The sequence below is a fragment of the Amblyomma mixtum genome, chromosome 5 (assembly GCF_055824585.1).
Source record: "Amblyomma mixtum isolate Tamu chromosome 5, ASM5582458v1, whole genome shotgun sequence".
NCBI classification, from domain to species: domain Eukaryota; kingdom Metazoa; phylum Arthropoda; class Arachnida; order Ixodida; family Ixodidae; genus Amblyomma; species Amblyomma mixtum.
The window spans coordinates 52614731-52626915 of record NC_143016.1 but is presented as its reverse complement, the minus strand read 5'-3'; the positions used below and the strand labels follow the sequence as shown (position 1 = coordinate 52626915).

Below are 12185 nucleotides of genomic sequence, written 5' to 3'. Positions count from 1 at the left end.
AAAAAATGAATATAAAAAAATACGCCTTTTTCGCAGCAGCTTTCGTGCGTGGCCCTAGCACATCATTGACACGTAACGACGAGTTTGCATTCAATCGCTTATGGGAAAAAAGAAATTCGTTAAAATTTTCACGCATCCAGGTGGGCATACGCACACACAAAAATCATTCCCCTTTTATGTCTGGGAGTAAAATAACACCATTGCAATATTAGTAATATGAAAGAGTCCTCATTTCATATCGCATATATTGGTTTTATAGCACCGCATAGTTAAGCAAATCGAGCATTGTAAAACACTAGTTGAGACGATGGACTTAGTTCGAATATAATTGAAAGCTAGATATTTCAAAACTGCCTCTGCACAGTACAATACAGTGTTTAATTCTTCAAAGACACACTTGGGATAATATGTTTTCTCGTTCTGACGTTTGCAGACACTTTTAGATGAAACAGCAATAACTCTACTCTTAGTCCACAGCTTTGGCACATAGAAAAAATAAATAAATAAATCGAGCAGTCAGTCAACCAATTTACCAATGAATAAGTTAATCACACAATCAATCCACTCTGGGCTCAAGCTTGAATGCATGTGTATTTCAGGGACAACCAGGAGTTTCGGTCCGACTGTGACGGTTCCCGGGCACGGTGAGCCAATGCATGCTTTCAAATTCTGTTCTTCCGCGCTTCTTTTTCTGTTTTGGATTGCTTTTTTTAACGTTAACTCTGACTGACACCCTCCAAGGTGCTTGAATCTGATCTCTATAGAACTTTTTGTGTTTTAGAGCACATTTTATGTTCACAGTTGTAGCAGCTCTCAATTATAAAACGCTCCGAGACGATTTTTTTTTTAACTAGAGAAACGTAACACAATTTTTTTAACAGTCAGACAGCACGAACCTGTGCCCAGGAACGTAAGAAGATCTTTCTTGCCTACCTAAATAAGAAAGAGAATCGAAATTAAGAAGAAGTGAAAACTTTGATGAGTGTGCCTCCACATGCGCAATACTGGCTGCATAGACGAGGATGTAAAAAGAATTCTTACCGGCGGGATTGCTGAGAGTGTGGCTGCAGACGTCAGAGGCTTGTGCAGCGCTGACAACATGGGAGAGAACACAGGCACGAGGCACGAGGAAAGGGGAGGGGGTAGAAAACGGAAAAGTGTGTTAACGCAAGGCCACAAATGCCCAGCACATCTACTTTTCCACCACTCATTTCCGCGTTCCTTTGTTTTCTTGTGGGTTCGCTCTCCCGAAAACGTGCTGACAATATCTGAGAAGCCCATTGGTTTCAGCATCCGCTTTGCGTGCGGGAGGTGCGGGGTTCGATACCCACCGGTGATACAATGGGTACAAGCTTTCGCCTGGACTGGTGTTCGGCTTATCTGGGGTGAAATTCTCGGGAAATGGGTGTTTTACCTCAATTTCAGTAAAGAGGAAGGGTCACAATGGGCTTTACCGCACAAGGCGGATGTCGGGCCTTTGAGGATCGATTATCCTAATTGGGGCGGCGAGGCCTACGAAAGGCCCTTTTCCAAGCTTTTCACCGCCGAAGAGCACCAGACCGAGGAAAACCTTGTGCCCATTAGGAAACCGGTGGGTCCCCGGCGGAACGGGGGGTCGAACTCAGCACCGCCCAATTGCGAGGCGAATGCTCTACCACAAGGCCAACGATGACGGAAATCTCGAACGGTTTTTGTTGGACGCTGCTCAGGTTGCACTTGAAAGACGGCAGAAATATTCGTATTTTACAATACATCTCTTGCCTATTGTTTCCTACTTGATAAAAACCAGCCTAGGAACATTGTTTTATTTTACGAAAAGCAGTAGAGTGAGCGCGAATAATGCTTATGAAGGGAGAGGAGCATATACAGAACGAAGGCTTCTGACTTCGCAACAGTGCAAGTGGATTAAAACAGAGATTTAAATAAAACGAGAGAAATTTTCGACAGCTTGCGCTTTCAGGAGATTACAGTAGTGACGTCACAGTACCAAAACAGCGTCCTTGCCCTTTTCCTTCATTAGCAGACGGAGCAAGAAGTGTAGCGAGGAAGAAGGGAAGCAGGGATGATGTCCCTCCCAGCTTCCCCTTCCCTAACGTGGTTCCACATATAAGTGGGACAGTGTTCTACCTCTCTTGACCCTTCTTACGTCTTAGTTGCATACTGTCCCAATTTTTCACTTTCTCAACTAAAGAACTCTCTGGCTACACCCTTGCAAAACTACTATTGCGGCTCATCATGCCATCCTTTTTAGCCGAGGCCACTGCCGGCACACATTGTCATCGGACGTCAGATCGTTATCTATTTGATACAAGGCTTAGAGTGTACTGACGAAAATAGAGCCAACAGATTCATATTTCTAGTGATTCTACTGAAATAAAGCGTATTTGCGGGCCTCCACTTCAGATGACTGTACGGCCTCGCGCCTTTTCTCCTCCGTGCAGTATTTTGTCCCCCGGGGACCACGTACAGCGACTGCGCCTACCAGTGCAACCAGACGTGCAACCTGTTTCTGCGCTCGCTAGTAACGGACGGCAAGTGTCTCGGAAACAACTGGTGCGTACCAGGCTGCCGGCCCAACTCAGGTTGTGAGGGGCCCAACCGCTGGTTAGACTACCACACCTGCGTCGACGAAGAGGAGTGCAGCTGCGCCTTCGAAGGAGATCTCCTAGGGGTACGTCGGCTTTCTTTTTTCTCGTGTATATATATATTTGCCCAAAGTAGCGAAGTAGAGCAAGTTGGGCATGTTGGTTGCGGTCTGAAATTTTTAGATTTTGAACCGCAATCAGTCACACCGTTTGTCTATTCCGTGTCTTTGTTTTCGATTATTTACTACGGGAAAATACATCCGAGATTTTACGACGGGGCAAGCTGTGCGTGGGGCCACGGAACATTCGCTGCTTGTTCGGCAAAACGCAATCATTGTTGCCACTTCTGGATGTAGTCAAATGAGAATGCCTAACGGGAAGTGTGTTAAATTGAGAAGCTTACTAACGGAAAGTCAAGGCGTTTTTTGATGAGAATGCCGTGTTATATTTTCCTGCACGAACCGGGCACCTGTGTTCGTCGAACACAGAGAACAATGTTTTTGCTGATCGGCCGTGTTTTAAACGACAGCTCATTATTTCACAATATTGCCCAATTGCCTCTTTGCCTGACCATCAGTCAACCGCATCAACGAAGTTTGATCACTTCCTTAATCACTTTATCAGAGCGCTATGGTCTGCTGAACGTCGATTACAGAGTGAAATAAAGCCAGGCTTTTGTGTGGTTCTGTTGACAATACTGACCATATTCCCGACAAGTGTTACTCTTACTACTGGTTTAGTCGTTGTCGCCAAAAAGCTGTAAGCGTCGTTTGTGCGGAACCATAGCTTCTTTTCCTGAAAACACGAGACGCGATTTGTATGCACGCTGCTATCGTAGCCTGAACGCCGCATACTAACCACTGCTACTGCTCTGCTGATGAGGGGCTACCCAGTGCAGCGACCGCTGCAACGGAAGGAAGCCCGAGTTTTAGATCAGCGCAATGAAGCAGAGGTTGACGCAAGAGACCATAGCAAAGCAAGCCGCATTCTATGGATGTAGAGTTCAAACCCTGACGTGAAATAGGTTTAGGACACGTTCTGATCATCCTATTCAGCGAGAGGGCGTTGAACTTTTCGACGTTTCGCGTGGAACATGCCAAGACTGGTTGCTGTTAGTCCCTTGCTTGTAGCTATAGTTGTAGCATTACCCCGATTATTTTGTCCAAATATTTTTCAGTGACGTGTTTAGACATGAGTTGTTCACTTATGCTTTCCTCAACAACAGGCTAACCAAGTTATAGACAGGGGCTGTGAGCGCTGCATTTGTCAAGACAACCATATTGTGTGCGCCGTGCAACCGGACTGCAAGCCGCTACCAACTGGACTGCCCCAGGTTTCCATACCAACCACAGGTAAGCCGGGAAACAAGGCAACGCTACGTGCATAACAGCTTAAGAATATCTCATTGTTTTTTTCTATATGGTACATATTACCCATTGATACATTTTCTTTTCACTTTCTTTGTTTCAACGTGATTCCCTTCTGTCCGCAGTTAGTGCCTCGATAGTGATATCATTAGCATAAAAAACATACTTTCGAACAAAACGAAGCGATAGATATAGTGTTCTGCAATAATTGGTGTCATCAATCGCACGCTTACTATCAACATCTGCGTAGGGCCTATTTTGTCATGAGCAAAGCTTTAACTTTTTTCGGACAAAACGACATTAAGGGGGGGAACAATTAAAGTATCCATTAATAAAGCGAACATATATAGACTCAACAGGTCTGTTCTCAAAGTAGAATGCCACAAGATATGATATCCTTGTTTTCACAAGTTGCGTGCATTTTCGGGCGGTCATTTCCAAGCTCGTCTGATTAGCGTGTGGAGAAAAATTTTTCTGTGCGATCTGGCATACCCCTTATGACGTCCACTTCGCTACCACATGTTTCGATAGCGACTATTGTATCGTTCAGGCTAGGTACACCTTAGCAGCAAGCTCTGCGCGCGTATAACATCCGGGATCATATTTTCGCATCTAAAGATCATCACTTAAAACAGTTCTCTTCATACTGAAAGCTCTTTACCCATGACTGTAGTCCTGAGCCGTGGTTCATTTAGACGTTTTGCGTCCTGCAGTGATCCCCGTGGTCGTCGAGAACGTGACGGTGGAAGGAGGAGGCATTTGTATTCCCGGCTGGTCCATGTGGTTCAATACCCGCAAGCCGGACGAGGACGGCGACGTCGAGTCAGTCGGCAACATTGTGCATAGCGGCCTGCCCCTGTGCGACGAACGCTACAGAACCGAGGTCCAGTGCGAACCGGTATCAAGGAACGTGGCTTTCAATGGCACAGACCGTATCCAGTGCGACATTCAGAGAGGGCTGATTTGTAGTAACGGTCAGACGCCCGCTGATGAGCAGTGTCCGGACTACATGGTCCGTTTCTACTGCGACTGCTACAAGAACTGGGAGCCCACTCCCGTACCTACAACGACTGGAACGACAGGAGAGACTGGAACGACTGGAATCACTGTAACGACTGGAATCACTGGAACGACACCTTTGCCAGGTGCGCGCCATTTTGGAGCATTTCGCACAGAAATAACCATATTTCATCGTCTTTTAGATACGTACTATACGTGCGCGCTGTCGGCGTCCATCATTAGTATCAAGAGAGCAAATATTTGAATGATATATTCTGGGATGCGTAATGATGGGAAGTAGAAAGCGTTAAGTGCATCAAAGTCGCCTTTTCTAAGTGAGTTTCTTTTTTTCCGCAGGCTCTGTCACGACACAGGCAGGTATAATATACGACCAGACTACAGTGCAATGGAGTCAAGGTATGCATTCTTTCTTGCGGAAATCCTCATTGCATCTCATTTGGCATGCTACTCAGGTCAAAGAGATACTGAGTTAACAAGAACTATGTATTTGAGTACGGTGATGGGATGCCCTATAGCTAGGGCTTAGTGATGGGTGGGTTGGGTGCGCGACTTTATGCTTTATGTTTTGTCTTCCTTTATCTCCCCATTTACTTACACAAGTCTTGCCGTAATCCATGGCCGACGAAGTGCATTCTGTCTGTGTTCAACGACATCTATACTTAGCCTAAGTTTAAATGAGAATTACCAATACGGCTAAAAAAGCTTTGTTATGCTAGCAATGCATCGTACTCTCACGAGTGCCTGATAGTGCAAACAGATATCGAGTTCTTCATACGTGTGACGAGTTCCCCTGTACTCAAGTGCCCGTGGTATCGCCTCGCAGACCGATGCACCCGTTTCGTGTACCTGGTGAATGGCCCTTCGCCGCTGCCGGACAGCAGCTACAAAGCGTCGAGCAGCGCTAGTCCCGGTTCGTCACCCGCCCACTCGCGACTCGGATCCACCACGTCGTCGACATCCCGTAAGTCCGCATTTGCTCGTCTCCACAATTGCACTACCTGTTGACTAAGGTATACGCCACTCTCAGCAGGACCTTATTTGAGACTGACTGACAGACTTCACCAATATATTCACCTGCTGTTAGCATGTTTACAAGTGGCGCTTTCAACCCTCACCTATACGCCTAGATGCTGACATCAAAACGTGAAGGTGACGCAGTGGTAACAGCAGCACCAAAGGTAAGACGAATGAGGACGGGGGTATGCCGTTTTGTCTTCTACGCTCGTCGTGTGTTTGGTACTGCAATACCTTGTCGTTATCAGCTCGTCCAGTTTATCATGCTTATAATACAATAAAATGATTCCAAATTTCCCGCTTTAGTGCTGTGACTTCGAGCAAATTCTAGTTGTTAGAGTGTCTGGAACAGCAACATTTTCTTAGTGAATGAACAGATAAACGAAGCCAAATCTAGTACACGGTCATCAGATGACGACGGGCGATACGGTGCATTTCCCTGGTGCAGGCTGCATCTGCAGCAAAAGGCGGTCCACTTCGTGCCTGGCCGTTTTTACTGCACCATGGCATTGCTCAGTCGAGGTTACGACCTCATGATCTCTTCTGTTCAGCCGAATACTGCTTTATTATTTTTTTATTCATTTATTTATTGAAGTACCCTAAAGGCCCAGCAGAGAGAGAGAGAGAGAGAGAAAACTTTATTGTCGGAAAAGAAGGGTTCCTGGACGCTTAGCAGAAGGGCCAGGTGGCCGTTAGCTGATAGCTGGCGGCGACCTCTTCGGCGCGCTCGATGGCTCCTGCCTGGACGGCGGGGTCCGAGCTGCGCAGCACTTCTTCCCAGGCGTCTGGTGAGGGAGCTTCTATAAGAGCTTCCGGAGGAGGTTCCTCCGGGCAGTCCCATAGCATATGATCGAGGGTGGCAGTGCTACCGCAGTGTTTGCAGGTGGGGTCAATGAGATCGGGGTAGATGTGGGCGTAAATGTACGGGTTCGGGTAAGAATGGGTTTGAAGTCTTCTCCAAGCCACCTCTTGGTGCTTGGAGAGTGACTTGTGCGGGGGAGGATAGATTCTTCGAGAGAGTTTGTAGAATTGGGTAATTTCGTGGTAAGAAATCACTGCCTCCATCTCGGATCCCCCTGGACGAGAGCCCACCGCTCGGCCGACAAAACCTCGAGCGTGTTGGTGGGCTGCTTCGTTCCCTGGGTTCCCTGAATGGGCAGGAGTCCATACCAGTTCTATTTCTCGTTGCAGTGTAATATTTGTGAGGATGTGTCTAGCAGTTAGGGATATTCTACCGCGCGAGAAGTTGCGTATGGCAGTCTTGGAATCACTGAGAATGATGTCAGCGTCAGTATTTGCTATGGCCAAGGCTATGGCCGCTTCTTCTGCTTGATCCGCGTACTTGACCGTGACTGAGGCCGCAGAGATGCACTCGCTTCTTCCTGCTATGAATTTGGATGCGCAGATAGCGAAGGCCCCTTGGCTGAAATTATAATCGGCTGCATCGGTGTATAGCATTACATTGGAGGGGGAGGGGGCATAAAAGCAAAACAAAGTCATAACTACGAACAAGATAAGAGATGGTGTTGTCAGGATAAGCCAGAGTAACAAATAAGATAGCAAGTAAGCTAGAATAAAATTAGGGTAAATAGGTAAACAAATAAACCTCCAATACAGTAACAGAACTTTGAAAAAAAGAAAAAAAGGAAACAGTGGTGTCAGGAAGTTTTAAAAACAAGTGCTCAGTGCATAACAGTTTAACGCTGGACGCTGAAATTAAACTGATCATGGGATGATCGCTAATGGTCATGAATCATGAATGGTCACTAAAAAAAACTGATTTTATGCATACGTCACAATATAAGAGGAGGCTTGAGAACAATGATAAGGATTTGTGGTGTTTATGCTTCATCCCGCCTCGAGTGCTGAGCAAATAGGAAAATAAATTTCTTAGCGAAATCAATTTTCGTCTGCCTAAAACACGAACTTACGAAGCAAGTGCAATGTTCGCAGCTAGCAGTCGTGTCCCACCTGGGCTTTTACTTTCTTCTTCCGTAGTCGGTGCTTGGATTCCCCGTCGCCAGGGAGTTGGGGAGTTCGTCGAGGTGGACCTCGGCACAGTGCGCAGCGTGTTCGGCATAGCCTTGCAAGGACGCGAACGCACTCACCAGTGGGTGACGCGCTACCGAGTCCTGGTCAGCGTCGACGGCACGCAGTACGCCTACGTGCAAAGCTCCCAAGGAATGGTCAAGGTACGTTTACTACTCCTTTATGGATACAGCTCGCTCCTTATTTATCCCCACTTAGCTATTATTCCTGACAAAATACCTGTTTTACAGCAGAGCTGTTAAGCGCCCGTCCCTAGATTTCCTTGCGTTGTCGTCGTCGTTACCTGTAAAAAAGGATAAGGAGAAAAGGTGTAAGGATGAAGGCATGGAGAGGGTCAGAACGCTACAAAGAAGCAGTAGGAAGGGAAGGAACAGGTGAAAAGAAGTTCGCGATGCGTATCGGGCACGTCATCGATCACGTGACTACTCGACGCATCTGATTGGTTAACTACATGTTCCCAGGCTGGCCGTATTGATGAAACAAGTAGAATAAGAGGTCACTATAGGTGAAAAGAGGTAATTAGGGTGCAATGGATTCGAGGATGATCTTATACATGCAACTGCTGCGCTTATCAAACGTGTCAATGGGACAGCATTGCCGCTGGAAATTTTTTTTCCTTTCCGAATTTTGGCTTGCAACCTGCACAGCGCAACGCAGGCGCCTTGCTTGCGCCTGTGACGTCAGCTAGCACTGACAGGCATCGGCAGTCAAGTGGCAGTTGCTAGTCATAAAGATGAAAAGCACGCTGGTGAAAACTAGTCTTAGACGACGCACAAGTCAGCGATGAAGGATACGTTCGATATGTTAGCAAATCTAGTTTTGTACGTCAGTCAGGCTTTCTATGATTGTGAGTAATCAAGCATGTTTGAGATGCCTATCGAAGAAATGCAGGAAAAGCTCACCCTCCCCCCAATTTTTTTTTGTTAGCAGTATGGATTTTCATGCTTTTCCTCCATAGGGCATATATTGTGTGGCTATCTTTGTCACCCTAGGTGCCGCGTATTCTTGGCTACCTTTCTCCGACGCATTTGAAGCCAGCAGTACGCTATAAGGGAGTAATTTTTTCCCCTCCATCCCTTCTTTTTTCTCACGCAAGGACTTCATGGGCAACCACGAGTCGAGCGGAGTAACGAGACAGCTCTTCGACAGACCCGTGAGGGCGCGCTTCGTGCGCATCGAGCCGACCGAATGGAACGAACTTATCGCCCTGCGCTTCGACGTGCTCGGCTGTACAGAAGGTGAGCGACCAAACTCTCAACCGATCTAAACGGTTAGATGCACCTCATAGTTTCTCGATATCAAGATTCCTCCAGAATGTTTGCATGTCACGCTCGCTTTGGACCACGCGATGTAGCAGGTGCATTCGGTGGTGTCCGCTAAATTGCCCGTGCATTATACTATCAATTACACTTCTAAGATGTCGTACAAAGGGCATAGAAAGGGGATAAAAACTCTAATGTTAATCAATATTGAAACTATTAGCGGATGGGCGTTAATGTGCCTTCAATTATCAATGTTATGAGATGCATCTGCGATGCTCTTTTGGCTGAGAGATGTAAGAATACAGAACTTGGAGCCTCCTTTGATTTATTGTAACTGTTATACTTAGGGATCTCTTTCTGCATATCACTTAACCATATTCTGTAAGCTACGATCAGAGGTGAACTTTTTTTTTCTATTATCCCTCATCATCAGTGTTCGCTCCTCTGCGTTACGTTACTGATTGTTTTACCACAACTGACTACCCAAGAAAATCAGCGGAAATGAAGCTCTTTCCTCCAGCGCTTCGACAGCGACGCACTGACAGGCCTGCAGAGTGTGACTAGGCAGATTTTCACGGAGTTCTTTTAAACTGCATTGTCTCCGCTACGAAGGCAACCGCTCGTTTCCCGTTAACATTTCTTCTCTGTTTCGTTTTGTTTTCTAGCAACCGCCGATCGCATTCCGCCAGGAACAACGCCCCCCGTGCCCACTACCAATGCTCCGGGTGAGCGCCTTTAATCCAAAGAAGCCGTCCGCGAAGCGACTCCTGCGTTCATTTTATATAATTTTCACTTTACTCCCCCCCCCCCCCCCCCCCCTTTTCAATTTTCTTTGGCGCAGAAACGGGAGCAGTGACCGTCCAGATGTGTACTGAACTGCCGGACCATCTGCGGGCCTTCTGTCCCCTCTGTGAAGACGGCCTGATGTGCGACGGTGCAAAGTGCATACCTCCGTCCCACTGCTCGTGCTTCCATGACGGCCAGTTGTTCCACGTAAGATTGCAGGCGACAGCGCTCTGATTAATGAGCGTTTTCAAATTCTGTATTTCCTTTGTTCCGCATTTCGGCGGTAGAACAATTTTCTGACGTCGATATTGACAAAAAGTGAGATTTTTTAAAATAGGTTTTCTGAAGTTCTTCGAAGTTGAAGCAGCAGTTTGTCTCTCTCAATAAAAAGGAAAGTCGAGACAAAAGAAAGCAGTCAGGCCAAACGATGGCACGTCTGTCGAACAGGGCTGGGTGCAACGCTGTCAAGCTGTTACAAAAGGGGAGATACTGGTTGAAATGGGCTCACGTGCTTTTGCGTGGCGCTCAAACTCCTAAGATAAAATATATTCCAAAATAGAGTATGCAAGTAACTTAGTTTAAAATCTATTTCAGAATGGAGTATGCAAGTGACTTCGTTTGAAAATAAGCGCTTAGAAAGCGCTTAGCTTCAAGATAAATATCATACATCTACTTGTGAGCTTTGCAGCCAATTTCACGCATTTTCGCTAAGCACTGTGCGTTGCCTCGTTCCAGGTGAACAAAGCAATTGTAACGTCGACATGCGACATCTGCATGTGCACACTCAACGGCCACACCAAGTGCAGGAAGAGTCAGTGCAACTGCCCGAAGGCAAGGCTCGCATTTTACTTTCCTTGGTCACTTACGTCCTGTTGGTGACCCGCCCATACACTTTTTGATACAGACGATGGATGCCTTCAGAGAACTAGTACATTTCCCCAGCTTTCACTTGAAATGATCCCTTTTCGCGCTGTCTTACTTTCATGTCCCACGACCACGGCTGCGCAAAAAAGAAAGTAGGAAGAAGCTTGCTGAATCTGTCAGTTCTGAATGGAATTCATGTGTGAAGCATGTAGCACTTGGTCGTATATATCGGGCGTCTCAGCTAAAAGTAGTCGAGGTTCTAAAACGACTGCGAATCCCAGCCGAGCATAACCAGCATATAAAACCAGCCGAGAATATACGGCAACAATGCACTAAAACAATCAATATACGCGGCAGGCTTGCATTTCTTGCTATTAACGTTTTTGCCCTCATCAAAAGCGTTCCCCGTTGGTTTTCTATGGCAGCCTTAATTGCTCGATGCGAGTGATGCAAACAATACAAAATAAAAACTTTGCGACATATCGCGAGAATGAACCATTATTTTCAATATTTTCCTACCAGTACCTTACAGTTTTCCAACACTCAAAATTTTTGTCCAAGAAAACTGGACATGTGTCAGCTTATCAGCCCTACCGTTTGAGGCGAAGCATTCACCCTGCTGGCGCGTCGCGAGCCTTTCGTGCAGTATGACGAGCATCCATCGGATGCTGTCTAGTCCATGTTCCGGGTTGCCACACACGTTACGCATTCTGAGGAAATTAAACACTTTTCTTCAGTTGAAATGCATGGCTCTATGTAGTGAATAAGAGACGTTCTAAAGAATAAGATGCCCAGTAATTACAGAGAGGTAACGGTTGGGACACGCCTAAAGCTGGACTGTGATAGTGGCATATTTTTTTGTTTATTGCCTGAGTGTTACATTAAACCTTCAGCTGTTAGTCAGCGCCCGCGTCGTTTCCTGTTTCGTTGGTCCTTTGTCTGTTTAACGCTGGTCTTCAAGGTGAACTGTGCGCGTAATGGTCACCTGCGTTTGCTAGATGTTTTACTGCTTGTTGCGGTACCCGTGGCTGTCGCAGAAGATGCTATTTGTTTTATGTTCAACTGATTATTAAACGATAAGGAACGACAATGTTCAGCAATTATCTTTGCCAGAAGAAATATTTACAGCGTGTTATCCCAATCCCTGCTAACTAAGGAAAAAAAAAGTAAGTGTGTTCCTGTATTTTTTCTGATGAAGTTTGCTCGTCACTAACCACGCTAAAAAAAATGTTTCGGTG

At 46.3% G+C, this 12185-nt stretch overlaps 1 protein-coding gene across 2 annotated transcripts in view; it reads left to right on the top strand.

Moving 5' to 3' along the window:
• LOC149342164 (hemocytin-like) overlaps window positions 1-12185 on the top strand; it is an 87540-nt gene that overhangs the window by 39398 nt on the left and 35957 nt on the right. For both annotated transcript variants that reach the window (XM_089544424.1, XM_089544423.1), the window contains 11 exons: window positions 600-644; window positions 2442-2671; window positions 3811-3937; window positions 4666-5097; window positions 5309-5368; window positions 5796-5933; window positions 7985-8178; window positions 9132-9273; window positions 9963-10022; window positions 10139-10290; window positions 10819-10914. In XM_089544424.1, coding sequence (XP_089400550.1) covers window positions 600-644; window positions 2442-2671; window positions 3811-3937; window positions 4666-5097; window positions 5309-5368; window positions 5796-5933; window positions 7985-8178; window positions 9132-9273; window positions 9963-10022; window positions 10139-10290; window positions 10819-10914 — 1676 coding nt within the window. The remainder of the gene's footprint in view (window positions 1-599; window positions 645-2441; window positions 2672-3810; window positions 3938-4665; window positions 5098-5308; window positions 5369-5795; window positions 5934-7984; window positions 8179-9131; window positions 9274-9962; window positions 10023-10138; window positions 10291-10818; window positions 10915-12185) is intronic.